Source organism: Carassius carassius, chromosome 30 (genome assembly GCF_963082965.1).
Source record: "Carassius carassius chromosome 30, fCarCar2.1, whole genome shotgun sequence".
NCBI lineage: Eukaryota > Metazoa > Chordata > Actinopteri > Cypriniformes > Cyprinidae > Carassius > Carassius carassius.
The window spans coordinates 4,358,194-4,383,936 of record NC_081784.1 but is presented as its reverse complement, the minus strand read 5'-3'; the positions used below and the strand labels follow the sequence as shown (position 1 = coordinate 4,383,936).

The 25,743-nt window shown below is 35.3% G+C and overlaps 2 protein-coding genes across 4 annotated transcripts; one reads left to right on the top strand and one right to left on the bottom strand.

The window, feature by feature from the left end:
• Positions 1 to 5,593: 5,593 nt before the first annotated feature.
• Positions 5,594 to 15,040, bottom strand: LOC132110437 (FHF complex subunit HOOK interacting protein 2A-like). Of its 2 annotated transcripts, none has more exons than XM_059517033.1 (17): positions 14,713 to 15,040; positions 13,555 to 13,633; positions 13,293 to 13,462; positions 11,013 to 11,159; positions 10,827 to 10,949; positions 10,482 to 10,727; positions 10,199 to 10,395; positions 9,774 to 9,888; positions 9,513 to 9,589; positions 9,174 to 9,366; positions 8,773 to 8,936; positions 7,654 to 7,797; positions 7,450 to 7,540; positions 6,703 to 6,846; positions 6,309 to 6,449; positions 5,946 to 6,049; positions 5,594 to 5,756 (listed from the first exon to the last, which is right to left on the bottom strand). In XM_059517033.1, exons 1-17 carry the CDS (start codon positions 14,755 to 14,757, stop codon positions 5,624 to 5,626), a joined length of 2,313 nt encoding a protein of 770 aa, XP_059373016.1. In that variant the 5' UTR covers positions 14,758 to 15,040; the 3' UTR covers positions 5,594 to 5,623. The 2 variants fall into 2 exon arrangements, with proteins under 2 accessions (XP_059373016.1, XP_059373017.1); XM_059517034.1 differs by having other exon boundaries at positions 11,055 to 11,159; positions 14,713 to 15,039.
• Positions 15,041 to 15,628: 588 nt separating this feature from the next.
• LOC132110436 (zinc finger FYVE domain-containing protein 21-like) lies at positions 15,629 to 24,740 on the top strand. 2 transcript variants are annotated; one of them, XM_059517031.1, is made up of 9 exons: positions 15,629 to 15,797; positions 17,076 to 17,126; positions 19,642 to 19,810; positions 21,070 to 21,145; positions 21,249 to 21,340; positions 22,735 to 22,785; positions 22,992 to 23,042; positions 23,422 to 23,552; positions 24,070 to 24,740. In XM_059517031.1, the coding sequence occupies exons 1-9, from the start codon at positions 15,672 to 15,674 to the stop codon at positions 24,103 to 24,105; spliced, it is 783 nt and encodes a 260-aa protein (XP_059373014.1). In that variant the 5' UTR covers positions 15,629 to 15,671; the 3' UTR covers positions 24,106 to 24,740. The 2 variants fall into 2 exon arrangements, with proteins under 2 accessions (XP_059373014.1, XP_059373015.1); XM_059517032.1 differs by lacking the exons at positions 22,735 to 22,785; positions 22,992 to 23,042 and having other exon boundaries at positions 15,631 to 15,797.
• The last annotated feature ends 1,003 nt before the right edge of the window (positions 24,741 to 25,743 follow it).

The window sequence follows — 25,743 nt, the reverse complement described above, 5'->3', positions numbered from 1 at the left end:
TGTTAATACACACTACTTTTCAAAAGTTTGGGGTCAGTAAGATCTTTGGTTATTTTTTTTCTTAACACAAGTAATTATTTTTTAATCAAAAATCATTTTGATTGATCAAAAGTGACATATACAATATACAATTACATATACAAACAAAAACAAAAATTCACAGATTCCACAAAAATATTAAGCAGTGCAACTTTTCAACATTGATAATAATAATGTTTATGGAGCAGCATATCTGCATATTAGAATTATTTTTGTTTTATTATTTTTAAAATATATTAAAATAGAAAACATATAGGGTAGTATTTTTTTAATATATAAATATAAACATAAACACAGGTGAGCATGAAAGATATTTGTCATTATAACTTTTTTTTATTTATTATTATTATTTAATAATTCAATTTAAAGCTTTGATTCAAAGTCCAAAACTGCTTCAAATAAAGCTGCAAAAAAAAAAAAAGATTTAGGGTTATATTTAAGGTCAAGGTACTGCTTCAAATAAGATCACAAAAAGGTTTTGGTTTGCCTGAAAAGGGAAGCTTCTCAAAATATACATATCTGATCAAAAATCTGATATTATGGCTTTCCCAAAGAAAAAAAAGCGAATAAAAAATAACAGGATGTTGCTCGGACATGCAGTGGTGGTAAAGTTGATTCACTCCTTCAAACAGTACAATTGCTAAACATGGGAACATGGTCTTTGTTAAATAACATTGATTGATATATTGATTTAACTAAAAGCTTTACATGTAAGATGCCAAAATGATGAGCTGTGGGACACGTAACCACTTCAACATTCCGCAAACCTCAGCTGTGCTTAATATTGCACCATTAATATCATTTTATTTATTTAACAGTAACATGTTTTCATAACCTAAACTAATCTGGCATTGTTATATGTGTAGCTAATGTGTCTGATCATAGCAGCCAAGTATATTTAGAAACAAGTTCATGCACATAGCACATCTACATCACCGAGATGTCTATTTGACATCTGCAAAATGTATTTTTAGAGTGTTTGCTCATTTGCAATACATTTTGCAAGGACATTTCCTATCAGATGACAAATACACATTTAGAAAATGTCTTTAATATTTAGAATGTATGTAAAACTGACATCTTAGAGACTTTCCAGATGACGCGATCTTTAACAGACATCTTGCAGATGTACGTGTACTCTCTGAGATCTTATAGCACCATACGTGTAAAAACTGAACGTGACTTTAGGGTTGATGCACAATGATGACCTACCTGCTGAGAATGCATTCATGCAACAGAAACACACAAAACATATATATTTATTTTAGGCCACAAATGTGCTAACCATAATCTAGACACTACTCAAAGATTTAACAACACATCATTAAGAGTAGACAGAGCCAAAAATTGTGAATCTGTCTCAGACAGTGACCACAGTTATTTATTGGACTGAGAGAGAGAGAGAGGGAGAGGGAGGGAGAGAGAGAGAGAGAGAGAGAGAGAGAGAGAGAGAGAGAGAGAGAGAGAGAGAGAAACGCGATAGATTGATACTATATGCATCTTGTGGCCAAGGTTATGCATTATGCATCTACAGCAATCGACTTTCAGGTATAAACGCACCCAGAGAAATAATCACGTAAAGTAAAGAGGTGTGACAGCTAGCTCCGTCCAGCTATAACAGTGGTTCCCAACCACGTTCCTGGAGGACCCCCAACACTGCAGGTTTTCCATGTATCCACATGCACCTGCAACTCCATGTACGAGGTTGGGAATCACTGAGCTATAATATGGTGAGCTTTACTCTAGCGCCATCTGTTGGTTAGAAGTGTTACGATTTTTTTTCAGAGACTGGTTATTATTGGATATTTGTACTTAGACTAACTGTGTAACGATACAATTTTCGAACCAATTCAATTCGTTGTTTTTGAATCTTCACAAAGAATATATAGGCTATTCTGACACACTGTCACTTAATTATGACAAACCTTTTCCCTGAATGAGTTTAGTGCGAGGCGAATTATTGATAATCGAAATATTGATGAGAGCTCCTGAGATGGAAAGATTTTCATACCGCATATTCTCGACGAGCCAGATAATATGAGCTCAAATTCTGCAGCAGAAGCAGGTAAGGCCGACTAGAGTTACAGGCCAGGACAGGTGGGCTGATGATGATGATGATGATGATGATGCATAAACGCATTTCACTCACCGCGCTCAGACATGACTGACCAATGTTAAATCGGTTATCTGAATATGTTATCTTCGAAATGGAAATATGAAATGGAAATGTGGATATTGTGTCAGTAAACATAATACTTTTTTTCGCTTAATTCGGTTAATATCATAAAAATGGGCGAGCTAAGGCCGACAGTGTCGTTTAAACATGGCTGAAGACGCAAAAGCAGAGGTAAAGGAACCGCTCCGATTGATTCTAACTCGTGACACGAATCATTTGATTCAGTTCGGGACCTCGGAGCGGGTGTGCGAATCATTTCAGTTTCCAGAAAATAAAGTTTCATTCTACGATGCCCTGGATTGACAATTCAATTTCATCCAGAAATACTTCATATCACAGAAGGGAGTTGTTTCATGTCGACTTTGACTTCACAACCTGTGAACAGTGTATACAAGTAACTTGTTGAGACCGCTCCTCTTTTAGGAGGAAACTTTCAACGGCCAAGGACACACTGCACTTTTGGGAGTGAAAATTTGCTTTAAGGTCCAAAACTACAGCTCATGGAGCATTCTACAGCAACATGTGCGATTTTAAAATTAGAACATAAAATGGCCCACCAGAGAGAAATGAAATGAAACACATAGTCTGACTCTGAACTGATTTTTGTTGTCCCTCTTTTAACAGCTAAACACACCAGATCGACTTCATCCACAGTGAGAATCAAACATGAGGTCAGACAATTTTAGATTTCCACTTGGAGAGACCCCATCCCATATACAACGCCTGAGTTGAAATATATTAGAAATACACAATAATGTCAAACCTTTCAATTTAGTCAGAAAAAAAACTGCACACCAAAACCAATCCATAACAAATTTGAAGAAAGCAAATGTTTTAATTGGGACGGAGTGAAATGCATTTAAGGAAGTCACAGGACACAGCCAACCTCATTACAGAGATTTACAGGCCCAGCAGAATCAAGCAACTGAGATCACATGAGATTTCATCCATGAGATTTTCAACTCGGTTCTTCTAAAAAGTGTCCCATCGTGACACTGAAATTCAACAGAAGATACCTCCTGACCCGTCTGACAAACAAGTGAGCTACAGCTGTACAAGTGATGGGAATAAATAAGTCAAGCAGAATTACATATTCAGAGAAAACTAAAATAAGTTTACAACAGAAAGCCCAGAATCATTTTAACCAATGGAATACATTGCTTTACAACATTTTTTTAAAATAAAATGGGCAGCATTAAAACAAAGAACTTATTTTTCTCAGGTGCATAACTCAAAAACAGGACTGCAGAGGTTATAGGCTATAATCAATTACTGCACTTAAAATAAGGCATCACAAATATTCCCATAGACAAAAGAAGATAAAAGCAGCAACAAAAATAACAGTGGAAGGGCAGATAGAGAGAATATGCTTTCCTCTGCTGCATATTAACAGATATGACCTTGCATGCATTTCACACCAGACATCACTAATGTTATAACTGTACATTTGTATATACACAGTTCTGAACTAGGTATAAAATGTGCATGATCAAGAATTTGAAAAAATAAAAAGATGCATTCATTTTCTTTCTCTCTGAAGCAGTCATGCTGCTCCTATGATCATACACCCTTTGGTTTTTAAAGAAAACAAAATTAAAAAGACAGACATGTAAAATGGATAAATAGACACTAGTGTGCAATTCTTGTTAATGGACACAAATCTTGATGTGATGTAGCTTTAAATATACACTTGTAGTGCGGATAGAAAAATGCAAAGTAATGATTGAGATACATAAATCTGAAACCTGTAAAGATTGTTAAATAAAGCCATGATGCCAAGGCATTGTGAAAAGTCCATGGAAGCTAGTCGTCCAAAAGTAAAAAACCCACCCTATTTCAATCTGTGCCCCTTCTTTAACAAATGTACACTGTGCATTTAGCACAGCATGTCCTTTACAGAAGGAGCAGAAGCAGATGAAGTGAGCAGCCTGATGAGTAACACTATTGCTGGTATAATACCACACTACCATATAATGCAAACATACAATGTTAAAGATCCCTTGTAAGGAAGCAGCTAAACTCTAATCCAGCTGATTTGTTTTGGAGATTTAAAAGGAATAGTTCACCTAAAAATGAAGATTTTGTCATAATTTACTCACGCTAATATTGTTCAAAACCATTTTCTTTCTACTTTTCCCCATTCCCTCATAGTGATTTTTTTTTCTACCAAGCTTTGGAGAAAAAAAAAAAGCACTCAAGTATTATAAAAGTGACCCATATGACCTGTGCAATATATTCCAAGTCTTCCTAAATCATACAATAGCTCAGTGTGACAAAAAGACATTCACTGAAATTCTTGATTTATGACTTACATTTTCCCTTTTAGTTCAGAAATCTACCACAGTGGCTTCAGAAGACATAAAGCACAGAAGTGGCATGAACCATTTTTAAGGTACTTTTTATGTGTATCACTATTCATCCTTATTGCATGTTGTTACATAGAAGCTCTCGAGTTTCAACAACATAAGGACGAATACATACTCATTGTTATTTTAGGTGAACTATTCTGTTAAAATTGTTTTTTAAGTTTAGAATAAATAAAGGATGAAGGACACAGCTACTGTCTAGCTGAGACCAAGGCACACACATAACACATCAGGTTTAACAACTGAAATGATTTAAGAACACTGTCAGGAACATAAAGGATGACCAGCTCTCTAGAGATGCACCAGTGGAAACCGGTTTGAGTGCAAATATGCCCAAACACAAATCTATCCAGTCTGCATTGCTTTCGGTTCAATTAAAAATAAAAAAAATAATACACCACTCACTACCAGAAAGAAAAATGAGAGAGGATTCCCTTAAAACCTTTGCATGTTTTCTGGTTCTCCAATTATTTAAAAACAAATAGACATTGAATCCTGAGTTATTGTAATTTGTCATTACAAATGCATTTGACATTTGTATTATAACTATTTTTCTAGGAAGAACAGAGAGCAACAGATGACAGTATCTTTGATACTGCAAATGACAAACAACCAATAATTAAATATTTAATTTAGCACATTCAGCTTTTTTAAACAATATATTGTTTCATTACTTGAATCAAATTTTAAGTCGATTTCTTTTTGTACTTTTTGAATCAAATTTTTTGGCATTAAGTTTTATAGTTTTTTTCTTTCCATGTCAATACTACAAAATCCTCTCCAGATGGGCTGTTCCACTAGAGTGACAATTCCCTTGTCTCATTACGAAATTCTCCTCTCTGGATGCCTTTAGAACCGTACGCTCAGATTTATGGAAACATCCCAGAGATAATGTGACTGAAACATCCTGGAATGCGAGTCCTGCCGCAGGCAACAGTCTACGCTGAGGGATGAGTGCAGTTTGGTTTGTCGCTCCTGTCACCCCCCCCACCCCCCACCCCCCACCCCCACCCCCACACACACTTATTCATCTATTTGTTTCCTATGCACAGTGGGCAAGAGGATCGGGAGAAGTGGAGGCGGATGCATGGAACTTCACAAACGCGATAGCAGCAAGCTCTTTGCAAAATTCCTCCAGAACAATGACCCCTTCGAGCAACGTCACATGATCAACACTGGAAGACAAAACATGAACCTCTATATCACAGAAAAACAGATACTAGATGTATATCATATTTCAAATTTACACTGAATCTAAATATATTCACACTGATTTAATATTAAGAAACATTAATACATGTTCGAAAACGGCATCGTTGCTCTCAATTTTTGTGCAAATACAGCTACATACATCCAAGCCTTACCTCATCCCCTCTGGCTCTAGTCCCAGAAGTCTTTTCCTCACCAGCAGGAGTTTAGGGGTGAATTCAGGGATGCGGTGAATCCTCAACATCAAGTCACCAACCACCTGAGCAAAACATCCATATACACAAAGGGTTAAACAGTCCATGAGGTGTCTAAAATAAAAACTCAAAATTAATCCTGTCAGAGCTACATTTAAATCATCCAAAAATAAGTTAATATGGTCACCATCAAAGGACAGTCAGCAATTATATAATGCTGTATGATTAACATGTATGAATGAACCTTGAATACTGCTAGGATCATTTTGATTTGCACAAGCTGTGTTTACAGTAGTGATTCAGTGTGGAGGACAGTAGATGTACCCTGACGATGACTGAGAAGAGAGACCTGCAGCCTGGTGCCAGGTTAATGTACGGATCCAGCAAGTACTCGTGAAGATGAGCATGAGGCAGCAGAGACAGCTTAGACAACACAGACGTCACCTGCAGGTTAACATCATATGGCTGGATGGAGATAAAGAAACCAAGAGAGACATCAGCAGGGCTTCCAACACTGACTTAAAGGTTGCCTAAACAAAAATAAAATGCATGATCTATGTAAAGAAAGAAAACAAGCATTCTAAAATGACAAAAACACCATACAAGTATAGAAATAGTAAATGCAACTTGTACACTATATTGCACATCTTCTGAAGCAATCGTTTTAGGAGTCATTTTAGCTGTCACATATATCAGTAAACATCTTAGGTTAACACACCTGATCGAGGATTCGTCCCATTCTGTCAAACAACACTTTGAGGAAGTGTCCCTCGAAAAAAGGACTGTCCAGATTACACTTCTCAAAGGATTTTGGACTGCTACGCCAGTTCCACCTCTGACAAACTCCACAATAGTCTTGAAACTGTCACATGCAACCAAATTTGAATGATAATCACATTTAAACAGGACAATATCAAAAAACACTCACAGTGCATTATTAGCAACACCAGTGTCACTTTAAGTGTATTTGAAATTAAGAATTTATATATATATATATATATATATATATATATTCAGTGCATTCAGTGCAAGTATGTTGCACTGCATGCTCAAATAAACAGAAATTATAATAGCATCACAAAAACTCTTTATTCTTTCATTTATTAATAAATATAACTATTGTGACACACTTTTTTGCCAATAATTTTATGTAGGTCTGTAAACCCTTAAATTAAACCAATGAATGAATAAAACAAAATATATTAAAAAATATAATAACTATTATTATATAAAATACTGTACTGGCAACACCAGAGACCCACTTCAAGAGAATTTAAATATCCATAAATATAAAGGAGATGAGGTTATGAATTTAAATGATTTTATATTTACTTAATCTTATCTTTATCTTATATAATTATCATGATTTAAGAGAGTAACATTCTTAAAGCTTTGGTTAATTAAAGCTATGGAATCTATTGAATAATCACCAAATTTTGTTCTTGTTATGTTATTTATATCTTACCTGTCTGTGTGCATCTCTCAAGTAGGTGTCATAGCCTGTGCCCTCAACCTGATAGGATGACTTTGCCTCATCAGGAACCAAACACAGGAAACTACAGGAAAAACACACTGAATTATTATCTGGGGAACTATTATCTTGTAACAAAATGATAAATCTGGCACATAGAGCTGGTCAGATGTGACACGAAAAGGTGTCCGGTGGTACCTGTTAACTATTTTGTGAACCTCCGTCTTCCCATCTGGCTTGGCGTGTTCTGTGCTTGGTGATGGAGAGCAGCTTAACCAATCGGGGCTGGAGATTCTGTTATCAGGGGAAAGATCGGAGAACAACGGGTCTTCTTCCAGATCTCTGGAGGAGCAATATAAAAATAAGTAGATGATTACATCCTAACGATACAGCTGCTATGATCTCTGAAGATACACAAGAGATGACATAAGAACAAAAATCAACTAAATGATAGTATAAAGCATAACTACAGCAAAATTATTAAATGAATAAAGTGTATTGCAATAACACCATAATACAGTTTTCATAATATAGTCCCATTTATGGAGTAATATAGTCATGTCACTTTCACTTATTGAAGGGCTATGGATTAATGTCGAGCACATTTTTGATAAATCAAACCCATTTTGGGATTGTGAACCATTAAATGCAACAACTTCTTGAACCTTGTCTTTTAAATGCTGTCACCAGTGTTTTATAATCAGCTCTAGACCATGCAATCCTCTCCAGTTTGTGATTCAGCACAACAGCTGAATGAGTATGAAAGTAATATTTTCTCGTTCATTTCTCAAAGGCATGGGATGTTGTTTTAGGCATTCATTTAAAGGTGAAGTGTGTAATTTGATTGTTGTCAAACATGTTTTCCCAAATACTCTCCCCCTTTGCCATTGATCGCCAAACAGATAATTCCATCTTAAATTAAGTTCATTGGTCGTGATAATGTTGGCATGTTACAATGCATGTTCAAACAGAGCATTGTTTAGTAACACAGAGACTCAGTGTTAAACTTTTAGGGGAAGTCAAATGGCTTAAATTATAACTTACATTAAGATAAAAATTCTTTACACATGAAAAAAATTAATAAATACACACTTCACCTTTAATTACTCAATAACTCTAAATCCCATCACAAACAGTATCATTATACAAAATCCAACCAAAACACATTTAAAAAAGTATCACTTTGGTTGACTTGCAATTAAGTTTTATTCATTTAGAAATTGCAGTGCATTATGATCTTGCATGTTCTAGAACCATGCAGGCACACTGAACAGAATTATCTGGAAGGTTAGCAGCAGTGGAGACAGCAGCTCTTACACGGCATCATGTGGCTGGCCATTCTCCATGTTTTCACGCTCCTCTGGCTGTTTGTTCTCCATGTAGTTCCGTTCTTCCAAGCAGCGCAGCACTAGGTTCTGCAGAATGTGCTGACATGGTTTCTGCAGCAGATGCTCAAAGAGCCGTAGAGTCATGATGCTTATCTAGAACAGACCAGAAATTCATGAACTTAAAGACATTAAAAATTGCTGCAGAAGATCTATAATGAGTTAATCATCCGTTTTATCTATAAATTTACACTGACAAATATTTATATTCACTTTATAATTTAGTACTTCCAACTACTTTCCATGACTGCAGGTCTAGAAATCACTGTTTTAAAACACAGTCTAAGGAGGATGAAATTCATCGATTAATGCAGTCATGGCAGCCAGGGTTACCTCATCTGATAAGTGGTCACAATGTTCTATGAGTCTGTGTCTCAGGGGATGCTGAGTAATGCCGGGAAGCGTCTCTGGCCCTGTTTCCTCTCCCAACAGGAAGTAAACGGTCTCCTGAAGCAGGGCCTCTGATGTCACCTGTCTGATGATCCTGTTTAACAGGGCTGTTGAAGTCAGAATGCCAACCTCTGACCTTAAATGAGACAAAATTGAGAAAGAATGTGAATATGGGTGAGAAAGAAAAGCTTTTTTACTGTTCACTTCAAAGCATTGGGGTTCCAGTGCAATTGCAAAGTATGTGAGACTGGCTAACAAACTGAGATAGCTTACATAACTCACGTTTGCATTAGCTGAGGCTCCATTATGGCAAAAAAGAACCGTTCTCTCATAGCCCGGGCCAGAACTGCAGCAGCCGTCTAACACACCAGAAGAGCAAAACACAAACACGTTAAAAAAAGCAAACACTTCTATATGTGAATGTTCATCCTCCTTTTATGAAACCCATCTGATTTAGAAATATGACTATTTTTAAATGTTCCTGCCATTTGTAGACAGATGGAGAATTTATATTGTATTGTATAGTATGACACAATTTTTTACCTTCTGTGCCTCTTTGATGAGCTGATCACAATAGTCCAGCCACGATAGGAAAGAAATAAGTGCACGTTTGCCAGCAAAAGCAGCAGCATCTTCCTTTAGATTATACACATCCAACCTACAAATACACAGACTTATTCAAAACAGACCCATGTATCTCTTGGTTATACAGGGAAAAATCATTATGTATTTGTTATAAGTTTGCTGACAATAAAAATTAATCATCATCATAAATATTGCAATGATCTAAATGCATTAAGCAATAGGATAGCTTGGCCAAATATTGTCCTATCAAAACAAAACATCCATTATTGGAAAGCTTATTTATTCAGCTTTCAGGTGATGTATAAATCTCAATTTAAAATATTGACCCTATTTCGTGGTCCAGAGTCACATATAATATAGGTACTAAATTAGATGTCATGTACCCCCAGTTTACGGATTCCACAGTTTCGATGTCAAGAGGGTCCATGGACTGAGGAAGGGCCCGGTAGAACTGTGCCAGCCGTTCTGTGAGAAGTTGACTGAGTTTGGTGTTCTCTGTGAGGCTTTTGGCTGCAGCTGGCTCAGGCAAACTGACTATCAGCATCAGACCCTCACATGCCTTCACCACGATACGGCCATCCTGAGAAAGAGACCAGATCAGTTAACACACATAGAATCAAAATCAAAGGATGGCTAGTCTTGTGTCAGACGGAGAGCTGCACTTACTGGACTCTTAGTGAGGTTAAGAAGGGAGCTGACTAGGTTGTAGTTATCGTTGTTTGGCAGTGTACTGTGGACGGAGGATGGGCTAGCTTCCCCTGGGCTGGTGGCTTGACAGGATGCTGCTTCTAGTGTAGAAGTGACCAGACTGGGATTTTGGTTTTGGTTCTGTCCTGTATCTGGAGAACATGGATCCTCCTTCACCAAACCAGCTCCACCGTCTTTAGCAGCCTCCAACTTTTTAGTCTTGTTCTGCAGAAACACATGGAGACATGAAAATGGAAGATACAGCCACTGTGCCAAAATAGATCCTGCCTACACAAGCAGATCCCATATATCTCCATCACTCACTTCCAGGAAGAAGTTGATGAGGTAAGGGTCCTGCTTAAGTTTGGCACAGACAGTACACAGAAACTGGATCTCTTCATTCTCTGTAGGAGCAGCCAGAACCTCGCCACACAGGCGGATCAGTTTCTGAAGAAACACCATCAGATACATCATGCATGGTTGCTTAAGCATTTGAGACATTTTTTTAACCTTTAAAGTGCGAAGAGAGTTTAAAACTGTAATTCTGATCACCTGTACAGGTCTGTGCACGTTGATGTGAGGCAGGAGCGGTTGGCGAATTCGACCTAACAGCTTGGTGTAGAAACTCAGAACCTGCTGTTTCATTCCAGGAGGGCACTAAGGAGGAGCACACAGGAAAAAAAAAAAAAAAAAGTTTAATTCTCGGTTTACTGGTACTTTCAACTGTAGCTATTAAGCTTTAGGTATTAAGACAGTTGGCAAGATTTTTATGTTCTTGAAATAAGTCTCTTTTGATCACCAAAGCTGCATTTATTCAATCAAAATACAATAAAAGCAGTAATATTGTGTGAAATATTATTACAATTGCATTCTATTCAAATTTATTTAAAATTGAATTTTCATCATCATTACTCCAGTCTTCAGTGTCACATGATCCTTCAGAAATCATTCTAATAGGTTAATATTGGTTTAAGAAGCATTTCTGATTATTATCAATGATGAAAGCAGTTGTGCAGCTTTATATTTTGTGTGTAAACCATGGTTTCACTTTATTTTGATGAATATAAAGTTAAAAAGAACAGCATTAAAGGCAGGGTAGGTAAAAATGTATAAACAACTTTCTTCCAAATTTGTTTAAACTTTCTATATATATCATTGCATAATTTAAATGTAAGTACTCTGATAAAAAGAGTATAAAAATCGAGTGACTCTAGACCGTTTAATCTGTATTAAACACAGCTCATTATTTCCATCCGGGACGAAACATAGGATTGGCTTAGGCGACTGTCACTCTCGCAACCATGGCAACCACCCTTTTGCCACACATGACCTGCCCACTTGCGCGCATGTTTGATTTGAGGAATTCAACAGGCACGGATCCTAGGAATACCAAAACAATGGCAGGGAAACAGCAAGCAAAATTCACAGTACCGGCCTATGCAGTTAGTGAAGGCAAACCAGGCAAAAAAAGGAAGACAGTAACAGTACAAGAAAAGGCAATGAACAAAAAGTCTTTGGATAAACAAAGAAATAAAACGCGAGTTAATATCGGCGTGGCTTTCCAGCGATGGCGAGAACTGAGGGAACTCAAGGGGCTGAAAAGTGACTCCTTGATGGCTTTATTTCTGCTGGACAGGTAAATCTTTCTTTTTGTATTTTGATCATACATATTTTTTTTTTTTTTTTTTTTTTTCATGAAGCATGTGTCTTTAGCACACGTAGCTGCGTAATATAGCTAACATAACATTACTTAGCGGGCCATAGTAGAGACGAAAAATAATCTATAGGAGCCCAGAAGGGAGGGGGTGGAGTGAATGGAAATAATGAGCTGTCTTTAAAACAGTCGTGAGAGGTCTACAGACACTCGATTTTTATACTTAAAAAACGTTAATGACCCGACACTACCCCTTTGAAAGGTAGATGTTTCAAAGCATGAGATAAATTAATGTATTGCACATTAATAAATCAATATATTGCACATTAATACTGCCATTAGGTGGCATTTGCAGATTTTGCAAAAGGTAGAAATTAAAATGATCTCTCATGCAAATTGATTAAAAGTTTCATATAATTTTTATTGCAAATGTGAGAAAAACTTTATACTGCTATAATACAAATGAAAATAATAAATAATAAATAATAAAGTATCTATACTGGGGCTGCACGATTATGAAAAATCGTAATTGTCGATTATTCCCTTGAAATTGTAATTGCGATTATTAATTACAAATATCACAATTTACATTGAATGATGTTTATAACATTGTTTGTATTTTTATATGAATATAAACAATCTGAAAAAAAAAACTTTTAAAAACCTTTAATGCTTTTCTATAGTATCAATCCCCTCAAATGTCAACTATACATCAGATTGGTTTCTTCATTAAATTATATATGAATGGTATTATAATGTTATACTAAAACTAAAATTAAAATAATGGGGAAAACCCCTTAGCCTAACATCTAGAGATTCTCTCTGCTCTCTTCCAAAGCCTTGTGAGCTGCTTGCATATAGGCAGCAATTTTAAGTATAACAGCAATGTATTTGACAAAAAGGATGTTCCAAAATTTAGGCATGATTATGCTACTGGAAAACTCTACTGAAACAAACTGTTGAGTGTGCGAGAGCTCCAGATTTATTATTTATGAGGTTTGGTTTCAGTTAAGATGCTGCATAAGGTGGTTTTGGATCAGAGCCTACTAAACTAAAAAACAATCAGATGACATTCCTCATATTTACACGTCAACAACTGATAAAAAACCAGCACTGATTCTAAGTAAAGCACTCACATCTGCTTTGCCCAGGGTGTAGAGTGTCTCCAGGATCTTGTGATGGAGAAGATACTCCATACAGGGTCCCGTCTCTCCTGACTCCCTCTCCCTCTCCTCCTGGATCAGAATATCCAGCATCTGCTCCAGGTGGGAGGGAATGTTGGTGTCGGTCACTGGGGCTTTGTCGTCTACAAAAACGTAAACAGATGATTACATATGGTTCTTTGGTAAAAAAAAAAAAAAAAAGCACAATAAGCAAGACTTTCACTGCATCTCTTACCTGAGGTTTCTATGTAATAATGTGTAATGGCCTTCCAATGATAGACAAAGTCCTCTTGCAATGGCAGTGACGGAGCAAGCTGAATAACAAAATCATAAAAAACAAAATGTCTACTATATGATATGTATTTTACAGCAACAATGCATGTATGTGTGTAACACTACCACTCCATTACAGTATACTACAATGACTCCTAAAAATCTCTAATAAATGGCTCCTTAGAAAAGTCTGAAAGGCATTGCATATATATATTTGCAAACAAATGCTGCTTTTCTCGGAATACGTTTAAAAGAACTTTCTGTCAGTTAATTTGAACTGTTTTGGTGATTTAAGCATAAGTATTTGGTCATATTTCACACAGGTGTCCTATGAACATATTTTGAACTGCATATCATTTGTTTAGAAATTAACAAACTTATTTTTGAGTAACATTTTGCTCAAAAATAGTACTCTGGAAATCTATCTTTAACATAAATTACAACTGCGTAGATGATTTATCCTCTAATGTAATGACATTTATACAACTAAGTGTCAAAACGCTGTATGGTTACACTTATGTTCATAAAATAATACAGTATTTGTACTTTGCAAAGGAATATGAATATAAACATACACGAATGTGCATTTAGATGTTACCGTGTAAAGATAGTCAAACATTTGTTCGCGAGTAATAGTAACAGCCGTTGTGTTTACATCCTGCAAATGAGCTGCTAGTATGCTAACTGGCTAACGCCGATTAATGTAATGTACATTTCACATTTAATAGTCGATGTATTTTATAAAATGTTAGAAATATCACTTTAAATTGATTAGAACTCCAAAAGGTTTGTGTACATGAAGACCTTTAGTTCAAACCAGCCGAAATTGCGGAAGATTTAGTAACGTTAAAGCCAACAAAGGCTTACTTTGCCCCGACGAATCATAAAAACACAATAAACGAAGATCGAGCCGGACACACACCCTTGAGGACATGTGAGGAGACAGTTAAAATAGTTTCAGAGGTTTTGTCTGTCATCTGTTATTTATTACATAAGCTGTTAGCTCATGTGTTTGGCTAACAGGCCTTCAACACATCAACACTAATCGACTCTCACTTCATCATTTTCCTAGTCAAACAGTCATTTAAATATGGACAGATTAAGTTTTGAAAGCTCTCACCGCCTCGACGGCGTGCTGCAGGATGGAGGTGAATTTGGAGAACATGTTGTTTTTGGACAGGAGGAGTTTTGCTCTGGAGATCTCCTCTCTCTTCCCTCTGCTCCTTCTGTGGTGATCCAGATTGAACGTTTACACTAAAACACACTTGAATACGTTACATGTGTACCGATAGCGTGCTAGTGTGTATTTACATTTGAACACACTGTAATGCCGGTTAAAAAAAACACGTACTGCTACACAAGAATAATAATGCGGGTTTGTTTTTAAGGCCACGGTGGCACTTTCATTGCGCTCGCCCAAACACTGAGATCACTGAGTGATCACTTCTGCCGAACTGAAATATGGCAAACAAAAAAAGTACATGTTGTACTAATATAGTTTTTTTTGGACGTTATAAAAACTTTAAAAATTGAAGGAAAAAAAAGGAAAAAAAAAAGATTAGTATTATTATTATATATTTTACAGGACCTATAATGAAAGACGGGACATTGCACAATTCTCTTAAAACATGTCACACCTCTTTTAAAACTGTGTGCATTATTGTTGTCCTTATTATTATTATTATTATTATTATTATTATTATTATTATTATTATTATTATTATTATTTATACTACTACTACAATAATAACAATAAATCCAAGAGGACTTTTATTGTAAAATCAGGGACTAGTATTGTTTTATTATAGTGTTTCACACTTGGCTTGAAACTAATGTATTTTGCCATTTAAATAGGTCTGCGTTTCGGGCCATTGTAGTTGGACAATACAAAACTCTATTCGGGTTAAGAATAAAAATAAGTGTATAGTTGTTTAGATGCTAAAATTTAAGATATTATTATTATTATTATAGTGAGGTGAAGGACTCTTATGCTGAAGGTGTGTCTGTTTGACTTGTAGTGCTGCTGATGTCTGTCCTGTTCTTCTCTGTTGCAGCAGCTGCGCACTCATAAACACAAACATGTCCGCTGTGCCTGACGGCAAAAAGCTGGTCCGGAGCCCAAGCGGACTCCGCATGGTACCGGAGAACGGTGCTTTCACCAGTCCGTTTTCCCTGGATGAGCCGCAGTGGGTTCCGGACAAAGAGGTAATGAATGTCGATCAGATTATGGTTATGATTAAGATGATGCTCTCTGGTTGGTTTGTCTCTATCTTTGGGCGTTGTTTGTTCAAGGCAACAAGAGCCAGTGGGAAATATTTTGTAAGTTTCTCAGATGGTGTGACAAATTAAAAAAAAGATAACAAGACTTGGGGCTTTTGAACAGATTTGATCTCAGATTAATGTACGTTAAATTAATGTTTTTTAGAGTGTGTATATGAGCGACTTTGGGTAACTGTGAATTCTTCATATTGGAACGTTAACGTTAAAAGATTGATATTGGGGGCATTCGTCATAAAAATAAATGTTTATCCAATGCTTCTGCATGGCGGAAAAGCGACTGTCAAATATAAGGTCACGCCTACGTATTAATAATATTCGGAGAATGCATGAATCTTACATAGTTCATCGAAAAATGAATATTTTGTCATTTACTAGCCCTCATGTCGTTCCAAACATGTATGAGTTTCTTTCTCCTGTTGAACACAAAAGAAGAGGTTTTGAAGAATGTTGGTAACCTGACAGTTGTTGATAGCCATGGATTCTATGGAAGTCAGTGGATACCAGACACGGTACAATTAATTCAAATCAAAGTTTGTAGTGGTGTGATTAAACAAAGGTTAAGTAACGATTTTTTTTTTAATCCCTATGGGAAAATAATTGCACAACCAGCCGCTTAAAATTTGCACGTGCACTGTTGCACTCATTTATGTGAAAGAAACATACCAAGTTTTACCATGCTTTTGGTTTTGATTGAAGTTGAATGGGTTAAGTAAGCAATTTACCACACAAGTGTCATTTAATGTTTAAGTCTTGTTGCATTGCATTGTGTATTATAATGTTTAATCTGGTGCGGTATCTTGCCTCATAGATTTCTATTGTAAGTGCACTACTGTAAACTATAAAATGAGTAAAAACGATTTGATTTTGTTCTTTGTTGGAGGAGAAAAAAGCTGTACTAAGTTATGTAAGCATGTTAATCAGTTATAAAGCTCATGATATGTTAGCAAGAATATGTATTACATGCGTAGACATTAAAATGCGGTCAGACCTGAAGCGTTTTATTCTTCTGCTTGTACTGCTGTTAAGCCCAGATATGTGGCTTAAATTCAGTTAAAGTCTCTGGGAGGTTTTGCCACAACTTCTTATGAAATGTAATTGACTTGTGCAACATACAGAGTTCTTAATGTGTTTATTTCATCTATTTGTGTTCTAAAGAGCATTTAAAGAATTTAGGTTATTTTTCACTGTATAATCTTTCTTTAGTGCCCCAGATGCATGCAGTGTGACACTAAGTTTGACTTCATCACCAGGAAGGTAAGCACATGGACCCGTCATGTGTCAGGAGTAATTTCAAGTGACAAGTCGCAAGTGGCTATTGTTGCTCATAAGAGGCCTTTCCTACATCTGGATGTCCTAGCTTTATTGATGGTTTTTGTCTGTATCTTTTGAAAATCTGATTACAAATGGAATATAGTGATTGAAAAATAGCATTTGACAATTTGAACTGAAAAAAAATCTATCTACTATCCATCTGGATAGATAGATAATATATACTTATATGTATGTGGGTGTACCTCATTTTTGGTAATTGCCACATTTCATCAATCTTCATTCAGATTTGTCACATACCTACAATAACTGCTAAAAAATGAATTCAGTTGACTACCTGCTTTTTTGCTTTAATCTGTGTGTATGTATGAATGACCCTTTATGATTGTCTTCCTTAAACTTGAGCAGTTTCATTTCTTTCTTTTTAAGTGTTTATGTTTTTAGTTTTGCAATAATATGCTGTTGCAAGTTTTTCTTCCTGTTTCCTTTTTTTCCTCCTTTTTTGCTTCCTCCTTCTTCCTGCCTTTGTTGTATGTCTGAATCTTTGAATCTTTTTGGTTACATGAAAGTGTTCTGTGTTAGGGCTTAAAATTCTATACAATTCTGTCTAAATAAATAAATAAATAATAATAATAAGAAGAATAATGATAATAATAGTAATATATTCACATCCATCAAATTGTAAACTCATCTTTCCTCAAAGATAACACTTTAGACATATTACAGGTGCATCTAAAAAAAATGGAATATCATCATGGCAAAGGTATTTTTTTTTGTAATTTAATAATAATAATAATAATAAAGCAAACTTCCTTATATTCTAGATTCATTGCACACAAACTGAAATATTGTACTGGGTACCCCTTGGACTAGTTTAGAACATGCAACCATAATTATGGGAAAGACTACTGACTTGACAGTTGTTTAGAAGACAATCATCAACTCCCACAAGGAGGGTAAGCTTCAAAAGGTAATTGCTGAAAGGGCTGGCTGTTCACAGAGTGCTGTATCAAAATATATTCATAGAAAGTTGACTGGAAGGAAAAAGTGTGATAGGAAAAGTTGCACAAGCAACAGGGATGACCACAGCCTTGGGAAGATTGTCAGGAAAAGACAAAACAAGAACTTGGGAGAGCTTCACAAGGAGTGAACTGAAGCCGGAGTCAGCGCATCAAGAGTTACCAGACACAGACATCTTCAGGTAAAGGGCTACAGCGGTCACATTCCTACCAAGCCACTCCTGAACCAGAAAAAACATCAGAAGCATTTCACCTTGGGTAAAGAGTGAAATAACTGGACTGTTGCTCAGTGGTCCAAAGTCCTCATTTCAGATGAAAGTAAATTTAGCATTTCATTTGGAAATCAAGGTCTGAAGTCTGGAGGAAGACTGGAGAGGCACAGAATCCAAGCTGCCCCAACCAAGAATTGAGTGCATAATTAGACCTGCTTTGGAGATCTTGAACATTTATGTTTTGTAAATCTTTTTTTTTTTTTTTTTAATTGATCTTTGAGAAAATATTCTAATTTTTTGATGTACTGAATTTTAAATTTTCCTAAGCTGTAAGTCATAATCATCAGAATAAAAAAAAAAATACTGAAATATTTAAGTTTGTGTGCAGTGAATCTAGAATATGAGTTAAATTACTGAATTATTGAATTAAATTACAAAAAATAAAAAACTTTTCCATTATATTCTATTTTTTAGAGTAACTTTACAACTACATGTCAGTTATTACAGTATTAGTAAACTGTCTGCTTAATATCTGCTAACACTTTATTTTGACGGTTCCCCAACAGACATTATACTGACTATAAATAACTTTGCAAGTATGTGTCAACTTATTCTACCAGCCCTGAGCTCTACAAATACTCTAAAGAGAGCTAGTTGACATGTAGCTGCAAAGTTACTTGTAGTTAGTGGAAGGTCTAGAGTGGATTATTGAAATGAAGTGTGACTTCCTCAAAAATGAAAACTAATAACTATATTGTAATATACAGTACTGTTACCATAATATAAAATTGTGAATTTTGATTCTGGTTTTACCACTTATTTATAACTGGTAAAGGGGTAGTTCACCCAAAAATTCTGTCATCATTTACTCACCCTCATGTTTTTCCAATCGTTTATGAGTTTCTTTCTTCTGTTAAGTGAAAAAAAAGGAAAAAAAAGAAGATATTTTGAAAAATGTTGGTAACCAAACAGTTGACGGTAGCCATTGACTTCCAAAAGTATTTTTATTTTTTTTCCATACTATATATGTCAATGGATACTAGCAGCTGTTAGGTTGCCACTATTCTTCAAAATATCTTCTTTTGTGCTCAACAGGAGAAAGCAACTCAAACATATTTGGAACAACATGAGGGAGAATAAATGATGACAGAATTTCCATTTTTGGAAGGACTATCCCTTTAATTTGGCCATGCTATGTTTTATTCTTTTGTTGCTGTTTGATGGAATTCTGATGGATTTAATGCTTTGTGTTTCTTCTGTGTACGGCAGCATCACTGTCGGCGCTGCGGTCGCTGTTTCTGTGATAAATGCTGCAGTCAGAAGGTGGCTCTTCCCAGGATGTGTTTTGTGGATCCGGTGAGGCAGTGTTCAGAGTGCAGCCTCATCTCACAGAAAGAGATGGAGTTTTATGACAAACAGCTTAAAGTGCTCACTGCCGGTGGGTTGAACGAATGCAAACTGGGATGCTTTTAACTTGAAGCCACTGACACACTTATACCCGCTTTTCTTTTGCAGGCTCACTGAAGTTTATGATGTCACTAAGTACAGGCCAGGGAAAGCATATGAATGTTATGTAACTCATCCAGTAGCTTAATTCAGTGTACACTGATTTAATAAGTAATCCTTTACCTGAGACTCATCTTAACTGCTGCTGGAAACAGAATCTAGTCACTGTGTTTGCTTGAGTGTGTATGGAAAATGTTGTTCTGATGGAATCTGATAAAATACAAAGACTGATCTATGATCACAACTAGGAATGCACAATATTCCAAATACAATGTATAATCACTTTTTTTTTTTTAAGATTTAAGAGGCTCAGCTCATAAGGAATGTTTCACTTTTCATGCTCATTTGCCCTATTTTTATATTTAAATCACATTTGCTGTCATTCAACTCTCTAAAAGTTAATGTTTAAAAACACTAATAATTCAGCAACACCGTTAAACGGATTCTTTAGCAAATCTCAAAACGAATATGCAGTTTTATACTGTACATTATGTTGTCATAACCAATTCACTTGTAGCATTCATTATTTAAATTATATATTTAAATGAATGAAAAACGTACTTTCCTTTATTGAGGTTTTATTTACCATGAAGATAGTTAAGTTTGAAGTCGTTAATAACTTATTTATTTATTTCAAGGAATTCTTACCTTTTTCAGCAGATGCACAATATATTCATCAAAACACTGAAGACTGCAGTAATTGCTGCTGAAAACCCAGCTTTTCAATCATAGGAATAATATTTTTTAAATATATTCTAATATAAGACTGCTATTTTAAATTGTATTAACATTTCACTGTATTTCTGTTTTTACTGTATTTTTGTTAAAAATAATTGCAGCCTTGGTGAGCAGAAGACACTTCTTTCAAAAACTTTCATATTCTTATTGACCACAAGCCTTTGAATAGTAGTATATATCATCCAGATGTGTGCGTCTTCATCTGGATGTAATAGATTTTTGAGAATGGATTCTTCTGCTTCATAATGGAAGTCTGAACAGTCTTTTGTGACTCTGAAAACATGGATGTTTGAAGATGTGTATTAATGCAGTGTGTCCAAATTGATTGACTACTTGGAATTTGGTGCTGTAAACATTCATGAGCTCTTTTATTTAAGTGGAAAACGTTGTCAAATACATTAATAAGTGTTTCCACTCACAAACTTTATAGCCTTTTACAACCTTGCATTGCAGGAGGAACTTTCCTGGTCAAAGTGGATTCCTCAGAGAAATCAGAGACCATGGTCTGCCGTTTGTCCAATAATCAAAGGTAGAACTCACAAATTCACTTCTTTAAATGTGATCTATTCTGTCTTGAATCTCTCTCTCTCTCTCTCTCTCTCTCTCTCTCTCTTTTTTTTTTTTGCTCTCAGATATCTCTTTCTTGATGGCGAGAGTCATTTTGAGGTGGAGCTGTCTCGCATTTCCAGTATGCAGGTGTTGACTGAGAGCTCAACCCCTGGAGGTGAGGCTTTATGTGGACAAACGTTTAACAGCAATACACACATTGATTTTTAAGACTATTCTCTGGACACTAGACAAATATAATAGAAAACAGGACCAAAAACTTGTTAGTGATTTTAGCACATTTGCTAGCATTGCATACACTCTGATTGACGCCTTTATCCTAAGTGACTTGAAATACTGTTCAAAAGTTTGAGGTCGGTACATTTGTTAGAATATTTTGAACGAATCACCATTCTCACCAAGGCAACATTTGTGTAATTAAAATGCATGCGAAACAGTAATATTGTGTTATATTATTACAGTCTAAAATAACTCTTTTCTATTCGAATGTGTTTTAAAATGTTAAATTCTAATATGCTGATTTGATGCATTAAAAATAACAACATTTGTGATTATTAGAAATGTTGAAAACAGTCGTGCTGCTTAATATTTTTGTGGAAACCATTAAATTTGGTTTAAAATTAATAAATTTTAAAGCACTGCTGCTAAACAATAAGTTCAGGTAGACTTACTAGTTGTCCTCAATAATCTAGTTAGTTGTTATTGGACCGCTAGTTGACCGTCAGGACCAAACTTGAATTAGTGAGTGCTATGTTTGTCTGGTAATCACATGCCCCACTTCTATAGAGTATCAACAGTCTTCTTATCAGATTGTGATAAATTACTTACAATGGGCATCCATAATGATGGATCCCAGAAGCTCATAACTTCCTGTAATACTAATCAATAAAGACTTTTACTGCCACTTCTCTTATTTCAGAGAGGGTTCAGCATGAATCCTACATGGGGTTTGTTTTTAAATATGAATTCACGCAAGTATGATTATGAACTGAGAATAATTCTGTTAATAAATGAGTTAGATGGACAATATGGCCTGATCTGATACTGATGATAGGATATAGAGAGATTTCTTGGAAAGCTTCACAATGTATCTTCAAATAATCACATGACTATACGAATGCTTTGTCAGTTTCTGCGTTAACTGAACGCTGATGTCTATTAACATTGAGTGAACGTAACTCTATACATCTGAAACATACACACTATGAAGTGTCCCCAGTAGGTTTTTGGACACGTAAAATGTCTGAATGTCACTGCATTAGATATATCAGATATATCATTTTTTTGCAATGACTTTAAAACTCACTGGTGATTTTTAATGTGTTTATGAAGTCAGTTCATCTTAAGTTCACACATAAATGCCACTTATTTTGATATTCATGCAAAAGCATTAAGTGTGACTTGACTGACTTCAAAAACGTTTTGAGGCCAATTTATATACATCTTATGATGCATACATACACTTGAACATACTTTTTCTGTTTGGTTATATTTCTTTCCTTTTAACGTTCTCTTCTTTTCTTTAATTTCCTTGTTCTCTTCTGCATGAAGAGAAAGATATATGCTCGTACATGAGCTTGCTGGACAGTCAAATATCTGAAGGTCAGCGTCCCTCTATCTCTCTCTCTTATTTCTTCTTCTTCCTCGTGTAAAATATATGCCATTTACTTTGTTTTCCTTGTTGTTCCCTTCAATTTATGTACATCTTCTTATGATGCATACATACACTTGAACAGACTTTTTCTGTTTATGTCTCTTTCCTTTTTAATGTTATTTTCTTCAATTTCCTTGTTCTCTTCTGCATTAAGAGAAAGATGTATGCTCGTACACGAGCTTGCTGGACAGTCAAATATCTGAAGGTCAGCGTCCCTCTATCTCTCTTTTATATCTTCTCCTACTTCATCTAAAATATGTGCCATTTAGTTTGTTTTCCTTGTTGTTCCCTTCACATGATGAGAGTAACCTCGCATGCACTCATTTCCTGTGACATGGCTGGAAGTAATAGTGTCAAAGCAAGGCAGTCTAATGAACGGCTGCTTGTGCATGTTTATTGTAATGATCCCTCAGATTTCTGGTGTTCAAGACATCAAACTATTCATGGTTTACCCATCATTTATGTTTGCTGGAGTTATTACAGTTGCACTTCAGCACCATGTTACTGTCGTATTATGTGAATGACATCTGATAAACCCAAATCTTTGTGTGCAAACCCACCACTGATCTTTGACCTGTTTTCAGGAGGATCTCTTCGAGCCAGTGGCATGGTGCTTCAGTACAAGCCACCAGAATCTCTGAACCTTCAGCAGCTCCACATGGAAACTGCTGATGACAAGCGCGTCGCGTCTGCCTGGCTCACAGCCATGCACAAAGTAGGTGTGCCTGAAAGAGTGCACTGTAAAAATGAGGTATAAAAGAGGTCTAAAAATGTATTAATGTACCAATTCTGAAATGAGTGATGGGTTTTTTCACTGAGAAATTATCATTTCAAACTTACCCATTCTCAGTTTTTAACTGAAATTTAAATCAGAGATGCTTTTGATATAATTGCAGTAATCACATTTATTATATAATCAAGTTTAATTTTACATTTCTAGCAAAATCAGTGTGAATATATTCTAAATGTTACCTGTAATTACATAAATAGGTCTCTAATTAAATAAATTGCCTTAAATAAGTCCCTTTAAGGCAAGTCAGCCTCAAGTATATTCTATTTAAATAGGAAGAAATCTCCAAAACTGTTTGTCAAATGCATTTTTAATATATATTTTAAATGAGCATTGTGAAACCTGATAATAATGGTATTGTAAGAAGTTGTAATGTTAATCTGCACTTTTTTTTTTTTACTGTTTTATATAATATTATGTTTTCCATGCCCTTTGTCTCTAGGCTGCCAAACTGTTGTATGAGTCAAGGGACCAGTGAAATGACAAAGTTATGGAGACAGAACAAAACGGAGGGGAGAGAGAGATTAAAACCAAGTATTATGTGTTATTCAGTCTTACATGTACTCTAAGATGCTTGTATGATTTCTATTCAATCTTTTGCTTCTACTCTTTGTTGAGACAGATTAATTTACAATCTCTCTGTCTGTGCTAAGAGGGAGGACCAAGTTTTCCGACGATTCTCGTGCAATATGGACATGTATGATAATATATAAACACCATTTAACAGATGCTTTAAGTGTAGTCTCACGTATCAAAGTTTTGTAAACTAAATATATTTTGTCAGATATTCTTATTTTAACACAAAAGCCTGAGTATGTACTTTTTACTGCCCGAGTATTTACAATGTGTAGTTGGTTTTCTTTCTAAACATATTTGAAACACTTTTGCGATTGTTTTTCCTACACTACAGAAGGATGTTTCAGGTCTTCATTTGTTAGTAACGTGTTTGCGTCTGCAGAGCAAGATTCCCCTGTTTTAGAAAACTGAAATTAGCGCGGCCAGATTGCCTGGAGTCATATTAAACTTTGTTCTAGGTCATCAGGTTTTGTTTGTTAATTTTCAGATTTTAATGTACACCAAATAAACATCTTCAGTCCACGACTGACCAATTTCTATCTGTATTAATTTACTTGAGAACATTTTTCAGGTCGTGACTTTTTTTTTTTTAATTTAAGTAATGGGCTAAGAGTTCATAGAATACATTAGAAAATGATCTTGTATATTACAGTATTCATGCATTCTTGAAATAAATATGCATCTTTTGCATGCATACATACATTTATTTCAATTATGTTAAAATAGAAACATTTTCACTTGATCTCAGACCTTTGGAATTTCATATGTATGGAAATTTAAATTAAATAAAAATATCAGGCTTTTTGGTATACATTGATGACATGATGGCCACCCTGATGTAAAAAAACAACAACTTTTTCTAAGACACTAATACAACTTAAGTATTTTTAAACACACATACATATACTGTATATATAATTCCTTTTATTAAGAGTGAAAAATGACTCGTGGTCCCTTTAACTTTTGTTTGTGATGCAGAAACACCTTTTTTTTTTTTTTTTTTTTGAAAGGTTCATTCATCATCCTAAGAGGGCTGCAGAGGAATTATCTCCACGCTCTCATGAAGGACTGCTGCTGCCTTCTTGTGTCCTGTACACAACAGACCAGAAACGGAAGCTTTATGAAAACAAGAACACTCTACATACAACCAAACCAACTCCTTCAATGTTCATGCATTATCATGTTCATATATTAGGTGAAGAGTATATATTTTTTTAGCCACCTATCAAAAACTTAAATATATTTTAAACCTAACAAACACATATCATAACCTTGTCTGTGAAACTTTTTTTTTTTTTTTTTATAAACAAAAATTAATCTGCAAATCAGCATATATACAATGATTTCTGAAGGAACATGTAACTGAAGACTGAAGTAATAATGCTAAAAATGCAGCTTTAATCACAGGAATAAATTACATTAGAAAATGTATTTGCATAGAAAACAGTTGTTCCTCAAAAATAATTTCTTTACGACTGAAGAAAGAAAGACATGAACATCTTGGATGACAAGGGGGTGAGTACTGTAAATTTGAGTTCTG

What these genes read in the sequence shown, in the direction of transcription:
- LOC132110437 (XM_059517033.1), bottom strand. Translation starts at nt 14,757, where the DNA reads ATGTTCTCCAAATTCACCTCCATCCTGCAGCACGCCGTCGAGGCG. An exon ending in GTGACCACTTATCAGATGAG is followed by an intron (nt 8,937 to 9,173) that starts GTAACCCTGGCT and finishes GGTCTGTTCTAG; the next exon opens with ATAAGCATCATGACTCTACG. An exon ending in CTAGAGCCAGAGGGGATGAG is followed by an intron (nt 5,757 to 5,945) that starts GTAAGGCTTGGA and finishes TTTGTCTTCCAG; the next exon opens with TGTTGATCATGTGACGTTGC.
- LOC132110436 (XM_059517031.1), top strand. Translation starts at nt 15,672, where the DNA reads ATGTCCGCTGTGCCTGACGGCAAAAAGCTGGTCCGGAGCCCAAGCGGA. An exon ending in GCTTAAAGTGCTCACTGCCG is followed by an intron (nt 19,811 to 21,069) that starts GTGGGTTGAACG and finishes CTTGCATTGCAG; the next exon opens with GAGGAACTTTCCTGGTCAAA. An exon ending in GGACAGTCAAATATCTGAAG is followed by an intron (nt 23,043 to 23,421) that starts GTCAGCGTCCCT and finishes ACCTGTTTTCAG; the next exon opens with GAGGATCTCTTCGAGCCAGT.